The following is a 26,093-nucleotide window of genomic DNA, read 5'->3' as shown; positions in this document are numbered from 1 at the left end:
TGAGGCTACCTCATTGAATGTTTTTAAGGCAAGGATAGGTAGATTTTTGAACAGTGAAGGAATTAAGGGTTATGGTGAGCGGGTGGGTAAGTGGAGCTGAGTCCACGAAAAGATCAGCCATGATCTTATTGAATGGCGGAGCAGGCTCGAGGGGCCAGATGGCCTACTCCTGCTCCTAGTTCTTATGTTCTTATAAGTGCAGGTCAATTTATGGGGTTTTTTTAAAAAAAAAGGGCGGCATGGACAAGATGGGCCGAAGGGCCTGTTTCCATGCTGTAAACCTCTCTGACTCTAGGTGGATTGGCTGTGCCAAATTGCCCCTTAGTATCGGGGAGACTGGCTAGGGTAAATGGGTGGGGTTGTGGGGATAGGGGCCTGGGTGGGATTGTGGTCGGTGCAGACCCGATGGGCCGAATGGCCTCCTTCTGCACTTCTATGATCTCTAACTACGCCTCAGGATTTAATTTGAAGTGTTTGCAATGATGGAAAATTCTGAGTGAATTTGAGTCAAGCAAACGTGTGGTTGAGAGAGAGAGAGAGAGAGAGTGTGAGAGATGTACACACTGAATTTATATCCCTGACATGTGAAGACTTGCAGATCGATGCGGATCAAAGCAAGGAGGTCTTTGCCCTCTGTAAGAGGTGAGTGATATTAATCCAGTTTAAACCGGTTTCCTGCCACTGAGCAAGGCCGGACAGGGCCTTCGGAGCCCTGCTCACTCAAACACCAATCAGACAATTAATTACGGGCAGGGATCACTCAACAGCCTCGAGAAGAAGGCTCTGCCTCTCACATTTTAGTCCAATCAGCATTGAACAGAGAGAAAGGAGGCGGGGGGAGGGGGGAGTGCGGGGAGGGGGAGATCATAGAAATCATAGAAACCCGACAGTGCAGAAGGAGGCCATTCGGCCCATTGAGTCTGCACCGACCACAATCCCACCCAGGCCCTACCCCCACATATTTACCCGCTAATCCCTCTAACCTACGCATCTTAGGATTCTAAGGGGCAATTTTTAACCTGGCCAATCAACCTAACCCGCACGTCTTTGGACTGTGGGAGGAAACCGGAGCACCCGGAGGAAACCCACGCAGACACGAGGAGAATGTGCAAACTCCACACAGACAGATATTTCCCTTCTCACCCTATCCCCTCCTGCTTTCTTCCTCTGACACAAGCAGAACAGTATATACTGTAGTCACTCCACGATGAATGAGGGAGGCATACAGACTGTAATTCTGAGGAGTCATAGAGGTTTACAGCATGGAAACAGGCCCTTCGGCCCAACTTGTCCATGCCGCCCTTATTTTTTTTTAAAAACCCCTAAGTTAATCCCAATTGCCCGCATTTGGCCCATATCCCTCTACACCCATCGTACCCCATGTAACTGTCTAAATGCTTTTTAAAAGACAAAATTGTACCCGCCTCTACTACTACCTCTGGCAGCTCGTTCCAGACACTCACCAGCCTTCAGCCCAACTTGTCCATGCCGCCCCTTTTTTTAAACCCCTAAGCTAGTCCCAATTGCCTGAGGAGAGACTGTAGAACTGGGGGCAGGTGGGGGTGGGGGGATGGAGGGTGGGGTTTCAATGACTAGTGTCTCAAATATTTCTTTAACATCTCACAGGTGTGGCGACCAGAATCTTACACTATACTGCGAGGCCTGGGCAGAGTGGAGAGGATGTTTCCACTAGTAGGAAAAACTAGAACCAGAGGGCACAACCTCAGGCGAAAGGGACGATCCTTTAAAACAGAGATGAGGAGGAATTTCTTCAGCCAGAGAGTGGTGAATCTGTGGAACTCTTTGCCGCAGAAGGCTGTGGAGGCCGGGTCATTGAGTGTCTTTAAGACAGAGATAGATAGGTTCTTGATTAATAAGGGGATCAGGGGTTATGGAGAAAAGGCAGGAGAATGGGGATGAGAAAAATATCAACCACCTGATGGGCCGAGTGGCCTAATTCTGCTTCTATGTCTTATGGTTTTATGGTTGACGTGGAGATACTGGCATTGGACTGGGGTGGGCACAGTAAGAAGGGAGATTAGCAGGGTAAATGTGTTGGGTTATGGGGATAGGGCCTTGGTGGGATTGTGATCGATGCAGACTTGATGGGCCAAATGGCCTCCTATTCTATGAAATATTTAGGCGGCACGGCGGCACAGTGGGTTAGCACTGCTGCCTCACAGCGCCAGGGAGCCGGTTTGATTCCCGGCTTGGGTCACTGTCTGTGTGGAGTCTGCACGTTCTCCCCGTGTCTGTGTGGGTTTCCCCCGGGTGCTCCGGTTTTCTCCCACACTCCAAAAGTCGTGCGGGTTTGGGTGCATTGGCCGTGCTAAATTGTAGGGGCTGGAGGAGGTTGCAGAGATAGGGAGGGTTGTAGAGACTGGAGGAGGTTACAGAGATAGGAAGGGTGTAGTGACTAGAGGAGGTTACAGAGATAGGGAGGTTTTGTAGGGGCTGGAGGAGGTTACAGAGATCTCGGGTCACTGTGAGGAGTTTGCATGTTCTCTCTGTGTCTGTGTGGATTTCCTCCGGCTGCTCCAGTTTCCTCCCACGCTCCAAAGATGTGCTGGTTAGGTGGATTGGCTATGTTAAATTGCCCCTTAGTGTCCAACGATGTGCAGGTTAGGTGGATTGGCCATGCTAAATTGCCCCTTCGTGCCTAAAGATGTGCGGGTTAGGTGGATTGGCCATGCTAAATTGCCCCTGAGTGTCCAAAGATGTGCAGGTCAGGTGGATTGGCCATGCTAAATTGCCCCTTAGTGTCTAAAGATGTGTAGGTTAGGTGGATTGGCCATGCTAAATGCCCCTCAGTGTCCAAAGATGTGCGTGTTAGCTGGATTGGCCATGCTAAATTGCCCCTTAGTGTCCAAAGATGAACGGGTTAGGTGGATTGGCCATGCTAAATTGCCCCTTAGTGTCCAAAGATGTGTAGGTTAGGTGTATTGGCCATGCTAAATTGCCCCTCAGTGTCCAAAGATGTGTAGGTTAGGTGGATTGGCCATGCTAAATTGCCCCTTAGTGTCCAAAGATGTGCGGGTTAGGTGGATTGGCCATGCTGAATTGCGGGGGATTGGCAGGGTAAATATGTGGGGTTATGCTGATCGGGTCTGGGTGGGATTGTGGTCGGTGCAGGCTCGATGGGCCGAATGGCCTCCTTCTACACTGGAGGGATTCTACGATTCCATGATGAGATGTGAAACCAGCAGCCCGACAGCACGGAGAAGGTGGAGGGGATTGAGAGAAAGGCGGGAGAAGGAAAATCCTAAATTGGCCAGAGCAGGACACAAACGCAAGAAAAACGGCAGAACTGAGAGAATAAATCCTCTTCTCAGTGCGCGCTTCATAAATAATGAACCATCTCCCTAAGTGTTGCATTAGTCATTGTGTGGTGAGAATGTTGACAAAGACTTGAATGGAAACCCTAGAGGCATTGTATTTCCACTCAGTGATGGGTGGTTGCAGACGATGCAATCAGAATCATTGGCCTCCCTTTCCCTTGTCTGTCGACAGCTCTGCAGCAGCGATTGGCTAATCAAGGAGACGCTAACAAGACAGTACGCTTTGTCTGAAGCCACCCGGCAGTTAGCTCACACCACACGTGGGTTACCACAACGTTAATCTGAGCGCAACAGGGAAAGCAAAGGCAGGTTTTAGAGTCATAGAGCATGGAAACAGGCCCTTCGGCCCAACTTGTCCATGCCGCCCCTTTTTTTTAACCACTAAGCTAGTCTCAATTGCCCGCATTTGGCCCATATCCCTCTCTACCCATCTTACCCAAGTAACTGTCTAAACGCTTTTTAAAAGACAAAACTGTACCCGCCTCTACTACTGCCTCTGGCAGCTCGTTCCAGACACTCACCACCCTCTGTGTGAAAAAATTAATGTGGAGGTGCCGGCGTTGGACTGGGGTAAACACAGTAAGAAGTTTAACAACACCAGGTTAAAGTCCAACAGGTTTATTTGGTAGCAAAAGCCACACAAGCTTTCGGAGACTTAAGCTCCTTCTTCAGGTGAGTGGGAATTCTGTTCACAAACAGGGCATATAAAGACACAAACTCAATTTACAGAATAATGGTTGGCCCTCTGAACCCTTTTGTATCTCTCCCCACTCACCTTAAACCTATGCCCTCTAGTTTTAGACTCCCCTGCCTTTGGGAAAAAATGTTGACTATCTAGCTGATCTGTGCCCCTCATTATTTTATAGACCTCTATAAGATCACCCCTCAGTCTCCTACGCTCCAGAGAGAAAAGTCCCAGTCTATCCAGCCTCTCCTTATAACTCAAACCATCAAGTCCCCGGTAGCATCCTAGTAAACCTTTTCTGCACTCTTTCTAGTTTAATAATATCCTATCTCTAATAGGGTGACCAGAACTGTACACAGTATTCCAAGTGTGGCCTTACCAACGTCTTGTACAACTTCAACAAGACATCCCAACTTGTACTGAATGGCGGAGCAGGCTGTATTCATCATAGAAGCCCTACAGTACAGAAAGAGGCCATTCGGCCCATCGAGTCTGCACCGACCACAATCCCACCCAGACCCTACCCCCATATCCCTACATATTTTACCCACTAATCCCTCTAACCTACGCACCTCAGGACACTAAGGGGCAATTTTAGCACGGCCAATCAACCTAACCCGCACATCTTTGGACTGTGGGAGGAAACCGGAGCACCCGGAGGAAACCCACGCAGACACGAGGAGAATGTGCAAACTCCACACAGACAGTGACCCAAGCCGGGAATCGAACCCGGGACCCTGGAGCTGTGAAGCAGCAGTGCTAGCCACTGTGCTACCGTGCCGCCCATTTGGTATGGTCCATTCCATAAGACCATAATGTACAGCAGCAAAATTAGGCCGTTTGGCCCATCAATTCTGCTTCACCATTCGATCATGGCTGAACGTTTCTCAACCCCACCCTCCCGCCTTTTCCCCATATAACCTTTGATCCTCTTACCAATCAAGAAGCTATGGGGCGGCACGGTGGCACAGTGGGTTAGCACTGCTGCCTCACAGCGCCAGGGACCCGGCTTCGATTCCCGGCTTGGGTCACTGTCTGTGCGGAGTTTGCACATTCTCCCCGTGTCTGCGTGGGTTTCCTCCGGGTGCTCCGGTTTCCTCCCACAGTCCGAAAGACGTGCTGGTTAGGTGCTAAATTCTCCCTCAGTGTAACCCGGACAGGCGCCGGAGTGTGGGCGACTAGGGGATTTTCACAGTAACTTCATTGCAGTGTTAATGTAAGCCCACTTGTGACTAATCAATAAACTTCTACTTTATCTGGCGAGGACGGATCTCAGGACCGGGCTTGTAGACGATCTGAGACGAACGGTGTACAACGATGTCAAAGGAAATACAATACACTCCTTATGGTGAGGAGGTGATGGCCTAGTGGTATTATCGCTAGACTATTAATCCAGAAACTCAGCTAATGTCCTGGGGGACCCGGGTTCGAATCCCTGCCACGGCAGATGGTGGAATTTGAATTCAATAAAAAATATCTGGAATTAAGAATCTACTGATGACCCATTGTCAGAAAATCTGGTTCACTAATGTCCTTTAGGGAAGGAAATCTGCCGTCCGTACCCGGTCTGGCCTAAATGTGACTCCAGAGCCACAGCAATGTGGTTGACTCTCAACTGCCCTCCAAGGGCAACTAGGGATGGGCAATAAATGCTGGCCCAACCAGCGACGCCCATGTCCCATGAATGAGTAATAAAAAAAATGTTTTCAGAACGGTGTTTAGTACTGCTGCCTCACAGCGCCAGGGACCCAGGGTTCGATTCCCGGCTTGGGTCACTGTCTGTGCGGAGTCTGCACGTTCTCCCCCCGTGTCTGCGTGGGTTTCCTCCGGGTGCTCCGGTTTCCTCTCACAGTCCGAAAGACGTGCTGGTTAGGGCGCATTGGCCGTGCTAAATTCTCCCTCAGTGTTACCCAAACAGGTGCCAGAGTGTGGCGATGAGGGGATTTTCACAGTAACTTCATTGCAGGAGAACATGCCCCTGTCTACATCAACGGGGATGAAGTAGAAAGGGTCGAGAGCTTCAATTTGCTAGGTGTCCAGATCACCAACAACCTGTCCTGGTCCCCCCATGCCGACACTATACTTAAGAAAGCCCCACCAACGCCGCTGCTTTCTCAGAAGACTAAGGAAATTTGGCATGTCAGCTACGACTCTCACCAACTTTGAAAGATGCACCATAGAAAGTATTCTTTCTGGTTGTATCACAGCTTGGTCTGGGCTCCTGCTCTGCCCCAGACTGCAAGAAACTACAAAAGGTCGTGAATGTAGCCCAATCCATCACACAAACCAGCCTCCCATCCATTGACTCTGTCTACACTTCCCGCTGCCTCGGGAAAAGCAGCCAGCATAATTAAGGACCCCACGCACCCCGGACATTCTCTCTTCCACCTTCTTCCATCGGGAAAAAGATACAAAAGTCTGAGGTAACGTACCAACTGACTCAAGAACAGCTTCTTCCCTGCTGCTGTCAGACTTTTGAATGGACCTACCTCGCATTAAGTTGATCTTTCGCTACACCCTAGCTATGACTGTAACACTACATTCTGCACCCTCTCCTTTCCTTGTCTATGAACGGTATGCTTTGTCTGTATAGCGCGCAAGCAACAATACTTTTCACTGCATGTTAATACATGTGACAATAATAAATCAAATCAAATCAAATAATGTAAGCATACTCGTGGCACTAATAAATAAACTTCAAGCTTTGTCTCCACCGAGCGCCTTGTCTGAGGTGACCCTCAGGTTAATTCACCACCCATCAGCTCTCTCTGTCTTGCAAAGGGGCAGAGCAGCCCATGGCCCCCTGGTACCTCAGGCGAGAGGTCATGAGATAAGATCTGGGGAGGAATACTTTCAGGCCAGAGTCGGCCACAAGAGGAAGGGGTGACTCAGGATTAGGGGCTGGAAAACTGCCTGAGTTTTAACTCCCGCGCCGGAGGTCGTTGCGGGGGCAGGCACCCACCACTCAGTGCTCGTTCGGTCAGAGACCTTCCAACCTAACAGCCCCCACCCACATGCCGTCATCTCACCCGAACAGCTTACCAATGGATGGCCCAACTGAACTCCGATTCAGGTGCCAAGAACACAGCAGGGTACCAGCTCACACTATAATTATTACACTGGATTAGCAAGGGAGGCTTGCATTATTTTTATTTTATTTATTGGTGTCACAAGTAGGCTGACATTAACACTGCAATGAAGTTACTGTGAAAATCCCCCAGTCGCCACACTCCAGCGCCTGTTCGGGTTACACTGAGGGAGAATTTAGCATAGCCAATCCACCTAACCCACACATCTTTGGACACGAAGGGGCAATTTAGCATGGCCAATCCACCTAACCCGCACATCTTTGGACACGAAGGGGCAATTTAGCATGGCCAATCCACCTAACCCAAACATGTTTGGACACTAAGCGGCAATTTAGCATGGCTAATCCATCTAACCTACACATCTTTGAACACTAAGGGGCAATTTAGCATGGCCAATCCAGCTAACCTGCACATCTTTGGACACTAAGGGGCAATTTAGCATGGCCAATCCACCTAACCTGCACATCTTTGGACACTAAGGGGCAATTTAGCATGGCCAATCCACCTAACCCAAACATGTTTGGACACTAGGCGGCAATTTAGCATGGCTAACCCATCTAACCTACACATCTTTGAACACTAAGGGGCAATTTAGCATGGCCAATCCAGCTAACCTGCACATCTTTGGACACTAAGGGGCAATTTAGCATGGCCAATCCACCTAACCCAAACATGTTTGGACACTAAGCGGCAATTTAGCATGGCTAATCCATCTAACCTACACATCTTTGAACACTAAGGGGCAATTTAGCATGGCCAATCCAGCTAACCTGCACATCTTTGGACACTAAGGGGCAATTTAGCATGGCCAATCCAGCTAACCTGCACATCTTTGGACACTAAGGGGCAATTTAGCATGGCCAATCCACTTAACCCGCACATCTTTGGACACTAAGGGGCAATTTAGCATGGCCAATCCACTTAACCTGCATATCTTTGGACACTAAGGGACAATTTAGCATGGCCAATCCACCTAACCCAAACATGTTTGGACACTAAGCGGCAATTTAGTATGGCTAATCCATCTAACCTACACATCTTTGGACACTAAGGGGCAATTTAGCATGGCCAATCCACTTAACCTGCACATCTTTGGACACTAAGGGGCAATTTAGCATGGCCAATCCACCTAACCTGCACATCTTTGGACACTAAGGGGCAATTTAGCATGGCCAATCCACCTAACCCAAACATGTTTGGACACTAAGCGGCAATTTAGTATGGCTAATCCATCTTACCTACACATCTTTGGACACTAAGGGGCAAATTAGCATGGCCAACCCACCTAACAAGAAGTTTTTGGACACTATGCGGCAATTTAACATGGCCAATCCACCTCACCCACACATCTTTGGACACTAAGGGGCAATTTAGCATGGCCAATCCACCTAACTCACACATCTTTGGACACTAAGGGGCAATTTAGCATGGCCAATCCACCTAACCTGCACATCTTCCGGACTGTAGCAGGAAACCAGAGCACCCGGAGGAAACCCACGCAAACACGGGGGAGAACATGGAGACTTTGCACAGATAGTAACCCAAGCTGGGAATCAAATCCGTATCCCTGGTGCTGTGAGGCAGCAGTGCTAACCACTGTGCCACCGTGCCACCCTTGATAGCACCGATCACAATTTCAGTATGCTACAGTCTTCTAGCCAGTAAAGTATTTTTGAAGTGTGTTAACTATAGTCACGTCGGGAATGTGGCTGCCAATCTGTGCGCAGAAACGTCCAACAAACTATTATGACCAGATAACCTGTGGTTCTTTCAAGGTTGATTGAGGGATGAATATCAGTCGCAAGACACTCACTTCAAGATAGTGGTTGTTGGAGCACTGACATCCACCTTCGATAGTATACAGGACATCAGTGGAGGGGATGGCCTAGTGGTACTATCACTAGACTAATAATCCAGAAACTCAGCAAATGTTCTGGGGGACTTGGGTTCGAATCCCGCCACGGCGGATGGTAGAATTTGAATAAAATATCTGGAATTAAGAATCTACTGATGTCCATGGACAAGAAGCCTTAGGATAAGGGGCAGCAAATTTAAAACAGAGTTGGAGGAGAAACTACTTCTCCCAAAGGGGTGGTGAATCTGTGGAATTCACTCCCCCAAAGTGCGGTGGATGCTGGGACAGTGAGTAAATTTAAGGAGGAGTTAGACAGATTTTTAATTGGGAATGGGTTGAAGGGTTAAGGGGAGAAGGCAGGAAAATGGGGATGAGGAGCATATCAGCCATGATCGAATGGCGGAGTGGACTCGATGGGCTGAATGGCCTAATTCTGCTCCTATATCTTATGTAACCATTGTCGATTGTCAGAAAAACCCACCTGGTTCACTAATGTCCTTAAGGGAAGGAAATCTGCCGTCCTTACCCCGGTCTGGCCTACATGTGACTCCAGAGCCACAGCAATGTGGTTGACTCTCAACTGCCCTCCAAGGGCAACTAGGGATGGGCAATAAATGCTGGGCCCAGCCAGCGACGCCCATGTCCCATGAATGCATATAGAAAAATCTGGTTCATTATCATCAAATCATAGAATCTTACAGTGCAGAAGGAGGCCATTCAGCCCATCGAGTCTGCACCGACCACAATCCCACCCAGGCCCTATCCCCATAACACCATGTATTTATTCTAGCTAGTCCCCCTGATACTAAGGGGCAATTTACCCCGGCCAATCACCTAACCCAAACTTCTCTGGACTGTGGGAGGAAACCGGAGCACCCGGAGGAAACCAACGCAGACACGGGGGGAGAACGTGCAGACTCCACACAAACGGTGACCCAAGCCAGGAATTGAACCCGGGTCCCTGGCGCTGTGAGGCAGCAGTGCTAACCACTGTGCCACCCCAATGCCCTTTAGAGATGGAAATCTGCCGTCCTTACCCGGTCTGGCCTACATGTGACTCCAGAGCCACAGCAATGTGGTTGACTCTCAACTGCCCTCTAAGGGCAACTAGGGATGGACAATAAATGCTGGGCCCAGCCAGCGACGTCCATGTCCCATGAATGAGTAATAAAAAAAATGTTTCAGGTCTCATTGAAAGGATGGTACCTTTGCCTGTGCTGCACTGTGAGATAGAGAATCTGGTGAACTGGTGCGGCAACAATAATCTCTCCCTCAATGTCAACACAACGAAGAGGATTGTCACCGACTTCAGGAAGCGTAAAGGAGAACATGCCCCTGTCTACATCAACGGGGACGAAGTAGAAAGGGTCGAGAGCTTCAGGTTTTTAGGTGTCCAGATCACAAACAACCTGTCCTGGTCCCCCCCATGCCGACACTATAGATAGGAAAGCCCCACCAACGCCTCTACTTTCTCAGAAGACTAAGGAAATTTGGCATGTCAGCTACAACTCTCACCAACCTTTACAGATGCACCATAGAAAGCATCCTTTCTGGTTGTATCACAGCTTGGTCTGGGCTCCTGCTCTGCCCAAGACCACAAGGAACTACAAAAGGTCGTGAATGTAGCCCAATCCATCACGCAAACCAGCCTCCCATCCATTGACTCTGTCTACACTTCCCGCTGCCTCGGGGAAAAGCAGCCAGCATAATCAAGGACCCCACACACCCCCGGACATTCTCTCTTCCACCTTCTTCTTGTGGGAAAAAGGTACAAAAGTCTGAGGTCACGTACCAACCGACCCAAGAACAGCTTCTTCCCTGCTGCTGTCAGACCTTTGAATGGACCGACCTCACATTAAGTTGATCTTTCTCTGCACCCGAGCTATGACTGTAACACTACATTCTGCACCCTCTCCTTTCCTTCTCTATGAACGGTATGTTTTGTTTGTATAGCGCGCAAGAAACAATACTTTTCACTGTGTGCTAATACATGTGACAATAATAAATCAAATCTAATCAGATCCCTCAGTACTGCTTGTGGTGAACCATCGTTGGTTCCCACCAGGTAGTACTGAGCCAGGGTCTGGCCAGTACTATGAGTCTGTATATATGTTACTGTTGGGGTTAGGGTTGGGCTGTTCTACATGTTACTGTTGGGGTTAGGGTTGGGCTGTTCTACATGTTACTGTTGGGGTTAGGGTTGGGCTGTTCTACATGTTGCTGTTGGGGTTAGGGTTGGGCTGTTCTACATGTTGCTGTTGGGGTTAGGGTTGGGCTGTTCTACATGTTACTGTTGGGGTTAGGGTTGGGTTGTTCTACATGTTACTGTTGGGGTTAGGGTTGGGCTGTTCTACATGTTACTGTTGGGGTTAGGGTTGGGTTGTTCTACATGTTACTGTTGGGGTTAGGGTTGGGCTGTTCTACATGTTACTGTTGGGGTTAGGGTTGGGTTGTTCTACATGTTACTGTTGGGGTTAGGGTTGGGCTGTTCTACCTGTAATATAGTTCTTATGGTACATCCCAGTCGGGCTCCGCCACCTGGGAGAGGTATAAAGGTCACTGTCTGGGACCCTTTAGTCTGGGATCGTGTATTATATATGGTAGCTCTATTGTTGTAGTCAATAAAAGCCTTTATTTCCCCGAGTACCTCTAGCCTCGTGAGTTATATCGCGCATCACTGCACTGGACTATTAGCCTGGAATGGGGCGTGAAGCCATGGGGATAATAACCCATGGTAATGGAGGCTAGGAAGGAGATGATTGTGCAGTGCACAGACAGAGAGAGAGAGAGATCAGCATCTACTCATCACAGTTTCAGACGAATAGCATTGGGCAAGAGAAGAAATGGAACGGGATTGAGTTGGGAGCTATCTCACTGAGATGGGGCTTGTCTCAGATGTTGTTTCCCGCCCCCGGTCGGAGAATCTAAATCATGGGGACAGAGTCTCAGGAGAAGAGGATGACGGATAAGGCCTGGGATGAGGAGACACTCCTTCACTTATGAATCTTTGGAATTCTTTCCCCCAGAGAGTTGTGGGTTTCCCATAGCTGAACAGAGTTGGACTGCAGCGATTCAAGATGGCGGCTCACCACCACCTTCTCAAGGGTAACTAGGGGCAGGCAATAAATGCTGGCCCAGCCAGCGACGCCCATGTCTTACGAATGAATATATTAAAAAAAGATTTAAGGCAGTGGTATAGACAGACAGTTGATCTCTAATGGAATCGGGGGGCATGGGGAGAACAAAGAACAAAGAACAGTACAGCACAGGAAACAGGCCCTTCGGCCCTCCAAGCCTGTGCCGCTCCTTGGTCCAACTAGACCAATCGTTTGTATCCCTCCATTCCCAGGCTGCTCATGTGACTATCCAGGTAAGTCTTAAACGATGTCAGCGTGCCTGCCTCCACCACCCTATTTGGCAGCGCATTCCAGGCCCCCACCACCCTCTGTGTAAAAAACATCCCTCTAATATCTGAGTTATACTTCGCCCCTCTCACCTTGAGCCCGTGACCCCTCGTGAACGTCACTTCTGATCTGGGAAAAAGCTTCCCACCGTTCACCCTATCTATCCCCTTCATAATCTTGTACACCTCTATTAGATCTCCCCTCATTCTCCGTCTTTCCAGGGAGAACAACCCCAGTTTACCCAATCTCTCCCCATAGCTAAGACCCTCCATACCAGGCAACATCCTGGTAAACCTTCTCTGCACTCTCTCTAACGCCTCCACGTCCTTCTGGTAGTGCGGCGACCAGAACTGGACGCAGTACTCCAAATGTGCCCCGTCCTATAAAGGCAAGCATACCATATGCCTTCTTCACCACCTTCTCCACCTGTGTTGCCACCTTCAAGGATTTGTGGACTTGCACACCGAGGTCCCTCTGTGTTTCTATACTCCTGATGACTCTGCCATTTATTGTATAACTCCTCCCTACATTATTTCTTCCAAAATGCATCACTTCGCATTTATCCGGATTAAACTCCATCTGCCACCTCTCCGCCCAATTTTCCAGCCTATCTATATCCTGCTGTATTGCCCGACAATGCTCTTCGCTATCCGCAAGTCCAGAAGATGGGAAAGTGGGGTTGAAGCCCAAAATCGGCCATGATCACAGAGTCATAGAGGTTTACAGCATAGAAACAGGCCCTTCGGCCCAACTTAGCCATGCTGCCTTTTTTTTAAACCACTAAGCTAGTCCCAATTGCCCGCGTTTAGCCCATATCCCTCTATACCCATCGTACCCATGTAACTGTCTAAACACTTTTTAAAAGACAACATTTTGCCCGGCACAGTAGCACAGTGGGTTAGCGCTGCTGCTTCACAGCTCCAGGGACCTGGGTTCGATTCCCGGCTTGGGTCACTGTCTGTGTGGAGTTTGCACATTCTCCTCGTGTCTGCGTGTGGGTTTCCTCCGGGTGCTCCGGTTTCCTCCCACAGTCCAAAGATGTGCGGGTTAGGTTGATTGGCCAGGTTAAAAATTGCCCCCTTACTGTCCTGAGATGCGTAGGTTAGAGGGATTAGTGGGTGAAGCTGTCGGGATATGGGGATAGGGCCTGGGTGGGATTGTGGTCGGTGCAGACTCGATGGGCCAAATGGCCTCTTTCTGCACTGTAAGGTTTCTAAGATTCTATGATTGTACCCGCCTCTACTACTATCTCTGGCACTCCAGACACTCATCACCCTCTGTGTGAAAAAATTGCCCCCCTTTTGTATCTCTCCCCTCTCACCTTAAACCTATGCCCTCTAGTTTTAGACTCCCCTACCTTTGGGAAAAGATATTGACTATCTAGCTGATCTGTGCCCCTCATTATTTTATAGACCTCTATAAGATCACCCCTCAGCCTCCTACGCCCCAGGGAAAAAAGTCCCAGTCTATCCAGCCTCTCCTTATAACTCAAACCATCAAGTCCCGGTAGCATCCTAGTAAATCTTTTCTGCACTCTTTCTAGTTTAATAATATTCTTTCTATAATAGGGTGACCAGAACTGTACACAGTATTCCAAGTGTGGCCCTACCAATGTCTTGTACAACTTCAACAAGACGTCCCAACTTGTATTGAATGGCGGAGCAGGCTGTATGGTCTATTCCATAAGACCATAACATATAGCAGCAAAATTAGGCCATTCGGCCCATCAATTCTGCTTCACCATTCAATCATGGGTGATAGGTTTCTCAACCTCACCCTCCCGCCTTTTCCCCATATAACCTTTGATCCCCTTACCAATCAAGAACCGGCACGGTGGCACAGTGGGTTAGCACTGCTGCCTCACAGCACCAGGGACCCGGGTTCGATTCCCGGCTTGGGTCACTGTCTGTGTGGAGTCTGCACGTTCTCCCCATGTCTGTGTGGGCTTCCTCCGTGTGCTCCGGTTTCCTCCCACAGTCTGAAAGACGTGCTGGTTAGATGGATTGGCTGGGCTAAAATCTCCCTCAGTGTAACCCGAACAGGCGCCGGAGTGTGGCGACTAGGGGATTTTCACAGTAACTTCATTGCAGTGTTAATGTAAGTCTAGTTGTGACACTAATAAATAAATAAACTTTAAAATGAGGACTGGTTAATACACTGAAATCATAGAATCCCAACAGTACAGAAAGAGGCCATTCGGCCCATCGAGTCTGCACCGACCACAATCCCACCTAGGCCCTATCCCCATATCCCGACATATTTTACCCACTAATCCCTCTAACCTACGCATCTCAGGACACTAAGGGACAGTTTTTTAGCACGGCCAATCAACCTAACCCGCACGTCTTTGGAGTGTGGGAGGAAACCGGAGCACCCGGAGGAAACCCACGAGGAGAATGTGCAAACTCCACACAGACAGTGACCCAAGCCGGGAATCGAACCCGGGTCCCAGGCGCTGTGAGGCAGCAGTGCTAACCCACCGTGCCACCGTGCCGCCCCTAAATGTGCCATTTTTTTTGGTTAGCAGGCTGCATGCAGTGGGGTACCGCAAGGGTGGGGTACCCCAGCAACTTACAGTTTAAACTTTATTTATTAGTGTCACAAGTAAGGCTTACATTAACACTGCAATGAAGTTACTGTCAAAATCCCCGACTCGCCACACTCCGGTGCCTGTTCGGGTTACACTGAGGGAGAATTTAGCACGGCCAATGCATCTAACCAGCACGTCATTTGGACTGTGGGAGGAACCTGGAGGACCCGGAGGAAACCCACGCAGACATGGGGAGAACCTGCAGACTCCGCACAGACAGTGACCCAAGCCGGGAATCGAACCCAGTCCAAAAGACGTGCCGGTTAGGGTGCTAAATTCTCCCTCCGTGTACCCGAACAGGCCCCGGAGTGTGGGGACTCGGGGATTTTCACAGTAACTTCATTGCAGTGTGAATGTAAGCCTTACTTGTGACACTAATAAATAAACCTTATCTATCCCTCTCTTAGTTACACTCAATGACCCGGCCTCCTTTGGGGCAACGAATTCCACAGATCCGCCACTCTCTGGCTGAAGAAATTCCTCCTCATCTCTGTTTTAAAGGGTCATCCCTTTACTCCGAGGCTGAGCCCTCGGACCCTGGACGCTCCGACTAATGGAAACATCCTGCTCCCATCTCTTGTGGATCTGGTAATGCAACAATCCCCCCGGTGCTGGAACAAAGTGCTTGGGGAGGTTTGTGATGACACTGATAAAAGATGCAGTGACAAGCTGTCGATCTCATTTATCAATGCACTCGAAATGAGATCAGCGAGCGCAAGCAGCGTCCTGACACCCCGAGAGGAACAACAAATTGGAAATTGGCAAGTCTTTTGCTATAATCTCACTTAAGTGAGCATTAAGTGTGGTACCTTTTGTCTTCCCTGCTATTTTCTGACATTGAAATTTAACCCTTCTGTTGTCTCAGCCACATTTAAATGTGGTTGGACCATTGGAGCTGGTCCGTGAAGACAAGGGATCTATGTGATCACACGGCGGCGCAGTGGTTAGCACTGCTGCCTCACAGCTCCTGGGACCGGGGTTCGATTCCGAGCCTCCATCACTGTATTTAATTTGATTTATTATTGTCAGCTTTATTAACATACAGTGAAAAGTATTGTTTCTTGCGCGCTATACAAAGCATACCGTTCATAAGAACATAAGAACCAGGAGCAGGAGGAGGCCATCTGGCCCCCTCGAGCCTGCTCCGCCATTCAATAAGATCATGGCTGATCTTTTCGTGGACTCAGCTCCACTTACCCGCCCGCTCACCATAACCCTTAATTCCTTTACTGTTCAAAAATCTATCTATCCTGGCCTTAAAAACATTCAATGAGGTAGCCTCAACTGCTTCACTGGGCAGGGAATTCCACACATTCACAACCCTTTGTGTGAAGAAGTTCCTCCTCAACTCAGTCCTAAATCTGCTTCCCCTTATTTTGAGGTTATGCCCCCTAGTTCTAGTTTCACCCGCCAGTGGAAACAACTTCCCTGCTTCTATCTGATCTATTCCCTTCATAATCTTATATGTTTCGATAAGATCGCCCCTCATTCTTCTGAATTCCAATGAGTATAGCCCCAGTCTACTCAGTCTCTCCTCATAAGCCAACCCTCTCAACTCTGGAATCAACCTAGTGAATCTCCTCTGCACTCCCTCCAGTGCCAGTATATCCTTTCTCAAGTAAGGAGACCAAAACTGTACACAGTACTCCAGGTGTGGCCTCACCAGCACCTTATACAGCTGCAACATAACCTCGCTGTTTTGAAACTCCATCCCTCCAGCAATGAAGGACAAAATTCCATAGAGAAGGAAAGGAGAGAGTGCAGAATGTAGTGTTACAGTCATAGCTAGAGTGTAGAGAAAGACTAACTTAATGCAAGGTAAGTCCATTCACTATCTGCGCAGAGTCTGCATGTTCTCCCCGTGTCTGCGTGGGTTTCCTCCGGGTGCTCCGGTTTCCTTCCACAGTCTGAAAGACGTGCTGGTTAGATGCTAAATTCTCCCTCAGTGTAACCCGAACAGGCGCCGGAGCGTGGCGACCAGGGGATTTTCACAGTAACTTCATTGCGGTGTTAATGTAAACCTTACTTGTGACACTAATAAATAAACTTTACAACTTTGTATTGAGGTGGATAGAGAACTGGTTGGCAGGCAGGAAGCAGAGAGTGGGAATAAACGAGTCCTTTTCAGAGCAGCAGGCAGTGACTAGTGGGTAACCCGCAGGATTCAGTGCTGGGACCCCAGCTATTCACAATATACATTAATGATTTGGACGAAAGAATTGAATGTATTATTTCCAAATATGCAGACGGAAGAGATCGAATGGACAGGAGAACATTGTTTCCATTGGGTGGCATGGAGGCGCAGCGGTTGGCACGGCTACTTAACAGCGTCAGGGACCCGGGTTCGATTCCCGGCTCGGGTCTCTGTCTGTGTGGAGTCTGCACATTCTCCCCGAGTCTGTGCGGGTTTCCTCCGGGTGCTCCGGTTTCCTCCCACACTCCAAAGGCCATGCTAAATTGCCCCTTAGTGTCCAAAGATGCGCGGGTTAGGTGGATTGGCCGTGCTAAATTGCCCCTTAGTGTCCAAAGATGTGCAGGTTAGGTGGATCGGCCATGCTAAATTGGCCCTTAGTGTCCAAAGATGTGTGGGTTGGGTGGATTGGCCATGCTAAATTGCCCCTTAGTGTCCAAAGATGTGCGGGTTAGGTGGATTGGCCATGCTAAGTTACCTTAGTGTCCAAAGGTGTGTGGGTTGGGTGGATTGGCCATGCTAAGTTGCCCTTCAGTGTCCAAAGATGTGCAGGTTAGGTGGATTGGCCATGCTAAGTTGCCCCTTAGTGTCCAAAGATGTGCAGGTTAGGTTGATTGGCCATGCTAAATTGCCCCTTAGTGTCCAAAGATGTGCATGTTAGGTGGATTGGCCATGCTAAATTGCCCCTTAGTGCTAGGGGGACTAGCTAGGGTGAATGCATGCGGTTATGGGGTTAGCACCTGGGTGAGATAGAGTCATGGAAGTTTACAGCATAGAAACAGGCCCTTCGGCCCAACTTATCCACACCGCCCTTTTTCTTTAAATCCCTAAGCTAGTCCCAATTGCCCGCGTTTCGCCCATATCCCTCTATACCCATCTTACCCATGTAACTGTCTAAATGCTTTCTAAAAGATAAAATTGTACCCGCCTCTACTACTACCTCTGGCAGCTTGTTCCAGACACTCACCACCCTCTGTGTGAAAAAAATTGTCCCTCTGGACCCTTTTGTATCTCTCCCCTCTCACCTTAAACCTACGCCCTCTAGTTTTAGACTCCCCTACCTTTGGGAAAAGGTATTGGCTATCTAGCTGATCTACGCCCCTCATTGTGCATATCGATGGGCTGAATGACCTCCTTCTGCATTTCGGATTCTTTGATCTACAATTCCAGAACCAGGGGACATGGATTCAGGATAAGTGACAGCAGGTGCAGAGGGGACACGCGGAAGAACTATTTTTACGCAGAGGTGTCTGGAATTCACTGCCCGAGTTGGTGGCGGAGGCAGTGACCCTAAACTCTTTGGAAAAAGTATCTGGATCTGGTGCTTCAAGTGCTGTAAGCTAGAGGGCCATGGGCTGGGTGCAGGAAGGTGGGATTACAAAGGGCACCTGGGTGTCTTCAGGCTGGCATGGCCAAGATGGGCCCAGTGGCCTCCTTCTGTGCTGTAACCTTTCTGCGGTTCTGAAAGCCAAGATGTCAGGAGGGCCTGGGACTCACTGGAATGGCGTCCTTGGGGCGGGGGTTGACGCTTTTTTAAAGGATGAAGATTCCCCATCTCAGACACTTTGAAACAGAAGATTCTCTCCTTAATTGGAAGCTATTGTCCGACCGCGTTTTGCTGCAACAACTTACAATCGTCCGCAGGCTGTTGTCCACGGCAAGATTCAAGCTCTTTATGTAACAACTCCGGAGTGCCTTCTCTGGAAGCCTTTCCTTTCCCTGTACGATGGGACCCACCGTGTGGATGACATCTACAGAGAGACAGAAGGTAGAAAGAATAGAGTCAAATTGAAGCAGACAGTAGCTTTTATTTGCTGCTCTGAATACAGATATCAACTCTCTCGACATCCCCGGATTAGAGATAGCTGGTGTTGAGAAAATTGCCCCAAGAAAATACCAGTGAGAGAGCCACGGAACGGAACAGTAAAAATTCCCACCCCTATTTTAAAAATACCACCTAGTGTTCATCGACCACAAGGATCTACAAAAGGTCGTGAATGTAGCCCAAACGCAAGTATGTTTTTGTCTGGACAGCACGCAAGAAACAATACTTTTCACTGTATGTTAATACATGACAATAATAAATCAAATCAAATCAAATGGAGTCATAGAGGTTTACAGCATGGAAACAGGCCCTTCGGCCCAACTTATCCATGCCGCCCCTTTTTTTAAACCCCTAAGCTAATCCCAATTGCCCGCGTTTGGCCCATATCCCTCTATACCCATCTTACCCATGTAACTATCAAAATGCTTTTTAAAAGACAAAATTGTACCCGCCTCTACTACTACCTCTGGCAGCTCGTTCCAGACACTCACCACCCTCTGTGTGAAAAAATTACTCCTCTGGACCCTTTTGTATCTCTCCCCTCTCACCTTAAACCTGTGCCCTCTAGTTTTAGACTCCCCTACCTTTGGGAAAAGATATTGACTATCTAGCTGATCTGTGCCCCTCATTATTTTATAGACCTTTATAAGGTCACCCCTTGTGGTGAACCATAGTTGGTTACCACTATGGGTACTGAACCATAGATGGTTAGCACTATGGGTACTGAACCATAGATGGTCAGCACGATGGGTACTTGTACATATGTTACTGTTGTCACTGTTGGGGTTAGGGTTGGGGTGTTCTACCTGTTGGTATTGTTCTGTGGTACACTCCGGTTGGCTCCGCCTACCTGTAGGAGTATAAAGGTCACTGCACTGCCTGGTGACCCTTTAGTCTGGGATTGTATTGTTATGCATTAAGCTCCATTCTTGTTACTAATAAAAGCCTTTATTTCCCGGGTATGATCCAGCCTCCCGAGTGATTTAATCGCGCATCACCCCTCAGCCTCCTACGCTCCAGAGAAAAAAGTCCCAGTCTATCCAGCCTCTCCTTATAACTCAATCCATCAAGTCCCGGTAGCATCCGAGGAAATCTTTTCTGCAGTGATGCGCATTAGTACACTGGGATCGAGCTGCGATGTTTAGCTCCTAACATGGGGAGGCGATGGCCTAGTGGTATTATCGCTAGACTATTAATCCAGAAACTCAGCTAATGTCCTGGGGACCCGGGTTCGAATCCCGCCATGGCAGATGATGGAATTTGAATAAAAATATCTGGAATTAAGAATCTACTGATGGCCATGAATGATGAGACAGAGTACAGGAATGAGATAGAGAATCTGGTGAACCGGTGCGACAACAATAATCTCTCCCTCAATGTCAACAAAACAAAGGAGATTGTCATCGACTTCAGGAAGCGTAAAGGAGAACATGCCCCTGTCTACATCAACGTGGACAAAGTAGAAAGGGTCGGGAGCTTCACGTTTTTAGGTGTCCAGATCACCAACAACCTGTCCTGGTCCCCCCACGCCGACACTATAGTTAAGAAAGCCCCACCAATGCCTCTACTTTCTCAGAAGACTAAGGAAATTTGGCATGTCAGCTACGACTCTCACCAACTTTTACAGGTGCACCATTGAAAGCATTCTTTCTGGATGTATCACAGCTTGGTATGGCTCCTGCTCTGCCCAAGACCGCAAGGAACTACAAAAGATCGTGAATGTAGCCCAATCCATCACGCAAACCAGCCTCCCATCCATTGACTCTGTCTACACTTCCCGCTACCTCGGCAAAGCAGCCAGCATAATTGAGAATCCCACGCACCCCCCGGACATTCTCTCTTCCACCTTCTTCCGTCGAGAAAAAGATACAAAAGTCTGAGGTCACGTACCAACCGACTCAAGAACAGCTTCTTCCCTGCTGCCGTCAGACTTTTGAATGGACCTACCTCGCATTAAGTTGATCTTTCTCTACACCCTAGCTATGACTGTAACACTACATTCTGCACCCTCTCCTTTCCTTCTCTATGAACGGTATGCTTTGTCTGTATAGCGCGCAAGAAACAATACTTTTCACTGTATGTTAATACATGTGACAATAATAAATCAAATCAAGAGGTCTAGAACGAGAGGTCATAGCCTTAGGATAAGGGGCAGCAAACTTAAAACAGAGTTGGAGAAGAAACTACTTCTCCCAAAGGGGTTGTGAATCTGTGGAATTCGCTGCCCCAAAGTGCGGTGGGTGCTGGGACAGTGAGTAAATTTAAGGAGGAGTTAGACAGATTTTTAATTGGGAATGGGAGTTGAAGGGTTATGGGGAGAAGGCAGGAAAATGGGGATGAGGAGCATAGCAGCCAGGATCGAATGGCGGAGCGGACTCGATGGGCTGAATGGCCTCATTCTGCCCCTATATCTTATGAAAAAACTATGGATTGTCGGAAAAACCCATCTGGTTCACTAATGTCCTTTAGGGAAGGAAATCTGCCGTCCTTACCCGGTCTGGCCTACATGTGACTCCAGAGCTACAGCAAATGTGGTTGACTCTCAACTGCCCTCCAAGGGCAACTAGGGATGGGGAATAAATGCTGGGCCCAGCCAGCGACGCCCATGTCCCCCGAATGAATAAAACGACTTGTATCATCCCTTTGAGTTTACAGTTCAGGCTCCATATGTGGGATCCAAGGACGTCCTGAGTGGCACAGTGGTTAGCACAGCTGCCTCACAGCGCCAGGGACCCGGGTTCGATTCCCGGCTCGGGTCACTGTCTGTGCGGAATCTGCACGTTCTCCCCGTGTCTGCGTGGGTTTCCTCCGGGTGCTCCGGTTTCCTCCCACAGTCCGAAAGATGTGCAGGTTAGGGGGATTGGCCATGCTAAATTGCCCCCTGGTGTCCAGATGTGCAGGTTAGGTTGGATTGGCCATGCTAAATTGCCCCTTGGTGGTCAGTGGCAGGTTCGATGGGCCGAATGGCCTCCCTGTAGGATTGTATGAAAGATATAGGTGGCGGCATTCCCATGGAAAGTGCCGAACAAGCGAGAAAACGGGAGAGTTTCAGACTTGTTTTTTCGGTGAGAGAGAAAAATCAAATCTTAATTGATTGCCCCCCGATTGTCCCAACCCACTCTGCACCCCACACCTAACCCACCCGGCCAATCCACCTAACCCACACATCTTTGGACACTAAGGGACAATTTAGCACGGCCAATCCACCTAACCTACACATCTTTGGACACTAAGGGACAATTTAGCATGGCCAATCCACCTAACCTACATATCTTTGGACACTAAGGGGCAATTTAGCATGGCCAATCCACCTAACCTACACATCTTTGGACACTAAGGGACAATTTAGCATGGCCAATCCACCTAACCTACACATCTTTGGACACTAAGGGACAATTTAGCATGGCCAATCCACCTAACCTACATATCTTTGGACACTAAGGGGCAATTTAGCATGGCCAATCCACCTAACCTGCACATCTTTGAACACTAAGGGGCAATTTAGCATGGCCAATCCACCTAACCTGCACATCTTTGAACACTAAGGGGCAATTTAGCATAGCCAATCCACCTAACCCGCACATCTTTGAACACTAAGGGGCAATTTAGCATGGCCAATCCACCTAACCCGCACATATTTGAACACTAAGGGGCAATTTAGCATGGCCAATCCACCTAACCTGCATTTGTTTGGACACTGAGGGGCAATTTAGCATGGCCAATCCACCTAACCCGCACATCTTTGAACACTAAGGGGCAATTTAGCATGGCCAATCCACCTAACCCGCACATCTTTGAACACTAAGGGGCAATTTAGCATGGCCAAAGCACCTAACCAGCACATGTTTCCGAATGTGGGAGGAAACCGGAGCACCCGTAGGAAACCCACACAGACACGGGGACAATGTGCAAACTCCGCACAGACAGTGACCCAAGCCGGGAATCGAACCCGGGTCCCGTGTGCTGTGAGGCAGAAGTGCTAACCCACTGTGCCGCTACTTAAAAGTCTGCTGAGTGGAGCTTGAAGGCGCAACCTTCTGGCTGAGAATAAGTGAGCGACCCACTGAGCCACATCTGACACCCATCCGCCAGCTACTGTTTATAGTCGATGTCAGTAAGGATGTGCTGGCCTTGGAAAGGGTCCAGAGGAGGTTCACAAGAATGATCCCTGGAATGAAGAGCTTGTCGTATGAGGAACGGTTGAGGACTCTGGGTCTGTACTCGTTGGAGTTTAGGAGGGTGAGGGGGGGGGGGATCTTATTGAAACTTACAGGATACTGCGAGGTTTGGATAGAGTGGACGTGGAGAGGATGTTTCCACTGGTGGGAAAAGCTAGACATGACGTGGAGATGCCGGCGTTGGACTAGGGTAAACACAGTAAGAAGTCTAACAACACCAGGTTAAAGTCCAACAGGTTTATTTGGTAGCAAAAGCCACACAAGCTTTCGGAGCTCCAAGCCATTTGGTAGCAAAAGCCACACAAGCTTTCGGAGCTCCTTGGAGCTCCGAAAGCTTGTGTGGCTTTTGCTACCAAATAAACCTGTTGGACTTTAACCTGGTGTTGTTAAACTTCTTACTGGGAAAAACTAGAACCAGAGGGCACAACCTCAGGCTAAAGGGACGATCCTTTAAAACAGAGATGAGGAGGAATTTCTTCAGCCAGAGAGTGGCGAATCTGTGGAACTCTTTGCCACAGAAGGCTGTGGAGGCCGGGTCATTGAGTGTCTTTAAGACAGAGATAGATAGGTTCTTGATTAATAAGGGGATCAGGGGTTATGGGGAAAAGGCAGGAGAATGGGGATGAGAAAAATGTCAGCCATGATTGAATGGCGGAGCAGACTCGATGGGCCGAGTGGCCTAATTCTGCTCCTATGTCTCATGGTCAGATAAACACAGAAATGTACTCGGATGCGATGATCCCCTGGTTGCTCAGTCTCACTGCTCAGTGAAGGAGACGGCGGCACCCAGGCTCCACGCAAGAGGGTGAGAGCAAATTGAAAATAAAGAGGATAAAGTCTCTTTAAGGATTGAACTCTGTATCAAAGCATGTTCCCCTGCTTCCTTTAGCCAGAAATGAAATAAAAAAGAAATTGGAAAGATCTATAAAAGATTAACAATGCAATCACACAGCAAATCCAACTGTCCTTAATCCTGTCCGTTGGAGATCAAACAATTCATTTCAAGCCGTCTAGTGCTTTTTATCGATAATACTTTCCATCTCTGCTGCCTGACAGATGTGACTGAAATCAGGCATGGCCTGCAGGTCACAGTCTGGGTACCAATATATTCCTCACATCAAAGGATTGCAAGGATATTCGAGGTCTCTCACTCTTCTGGGGAGGATATAGATGTTAGAGGTGAGGTGATGTATGTGTTATAACCCTGTGGCTTCTATCCGAGGAGGCCCTAAGGACAATTTAATCTCGACAGAGGTTAAAAGCCAGTGGCACCTTCTCCGTCCAGTTCAGCTCACAGAGAATCCCTACAGTGCAGAAGGAGGCCATTCGGCCCATTGAGTCGGCACCGACCACAATCCCACCCAAGTCCCACTCCCACAACCCCAACCCTGCTAACCCCCTGACACTGGGGTCAATTTAGCATGGCCAATCCACCTAACCTGCACATCTTTGGACACTAAGGGGCAATTTAGCATGGCCAATCCACCTAACCTGCACATCTTTGGACACTAAGGGGCAATTTAGCATGGCCAATCCACCTAACCTGCACATCTTTGGACACTAAGGGGCAATTTAGCATGGCCAATCCACCTAACCTGCACATCTTTGGACACTAAGGGGCAATTTAGCATGGCCAATCCACCTAACCCGCACATCTTTGGACACTAAGGGGCAATTTAGCATGGCCAATCCACCTAACCCGCACATCTTTGGACACTAAGGGGCAATTTAGCATGGCCAATCCACCTAACCTGCACATCTTTGGACACTAAGGGGCAATTTAGCATGGCCAATCCACCTAACCCGCACATCTTTGGACTGGACGTGTGGGCGGCAAGGTGGCAAAGAACAAAGAACAGTACAGCACAGGAAACAGGCCCTTCGGCCCTCCAGGCCTGTGCCACTCCTTGGTCCAACTAGGCCAATCGTTTGTATCCCTCCATTCCCAGGCTGCTCATGTGACTATCCAGGTAAGTCTTAAACGATGCCAGCGTGCCTGCCTCCACCACCCTACTTGACAGCACATTCCAGGCCCCCACCACCCTCTGTGTAAAAAACATCCCCCTAATATCTGAGTTATGCTTCGCCCCTCTCACCTTGAGTGGCACAGTGGGTTAGCGCTGCTGCCTCACAGCACTAGGGACCCAGGTTCAATTCCCAGCTTGGGTCACTGTCTGTGCGGAGTCTGCACGTTCTCCCCGTGTTTGCGTGGGTTTCCTCCGGGTGCTCCGGTTTCATCCCACTGTCCGAAAGACGTGCTGGTTAGTTGCGTTGACCCGAACAGGCGCCGGAGTGTGGTGACTAGGGGAATTTCACAGTAACTCCGTTGCAGTGTTATATAAGACCATAAGACATAGGAGCAGAATGAGGCCACTCGGCCCATCGAGTCTGCTCCGCCATTCAATCATGGCTGATATTTTTCTCATCCCCATTCTCCTGCCTTTTCCCCGTAACCCCTGATCCCCTTATTAATCAAGAACCTATCTATCTCTGTCTTAAAGACACTCAATGACCCGGCCTCCACAGCCTTCTGCGGCAAAGAGTTCCACAGATTCACCACTCTCTGGCTGAAGAAACTCCTCCTCACCTCTGTTTTAAAGGATCGTCCCTTTCGCCTGAGGTTCTGTCCTGAGGTTCTGAGGTTTCTACTAGTGGAAACATCCTCTCCACGTCTACTCTATCCAGGCCTCGCAGTATCCTGTAAGTTTGAATAAGATTACAGTGCTCTAACGCAATCTCTTATCTTTCTCCCACCAGTGCCTCAACTTTCTCAGAAGACTAAGGAAATTTGGCAAGTCCGCTACGACTCTCACCAACTTTTACAGATGCACCATAGAAAGCATTCTTTCTGGTTGTATCACAGCTTGGTATGGCTCCTGCTCTGCCCAAGACCGCAAGAAACTACAAAAGGTCGTGAATGTAGCCCAATCCATCACGC

General features: G+C 48.9%; 1 protein-coding gene across 1 annotated transcript in view; it reads right to left on the bottom strand.

Moving 5' to 3' along the window:
* The window catches only part of LOC144481803 (ADP-ribose glycohydrolase MACROD1-like), a 1,226,842-nt gene that overhangs the window by 89,366 nt on the left and 1,111,383 nt on the right, over positions 1-26,093 (bottom strand). The window contains exon 6 of the mRNA XM_078200949.1: positions 18,785-18,903. Within this exon, the coding sequence (XP_078057075.1) occupies positions 18,785-18,903 (119 nt within the window). The remainder of the gene's footprint in view (positions 1-18,784; positions 18,904-26,093) is intronic.

The sequence above is a fragment of the Mustelus asterias genome, chromosome 33 (genome assembly GCF_964213995.1).
Source record: "Mustelus asterias chromosome 33, sMusAst1.hap1.1, whole genome shotgun sequence".
Taxonomy (NCBI): Eukaryota; Metazoa; Chordata; class Chondrichthyes; order Carcharhiniformes; family Triakidae; genus Mustelus; species Mustelus asterias.
The sequence above is the reverse complement of the archived record's forward strand: the minus strand, read 5'-3'. Positions and strand labels throughout refer to the sequence as shown.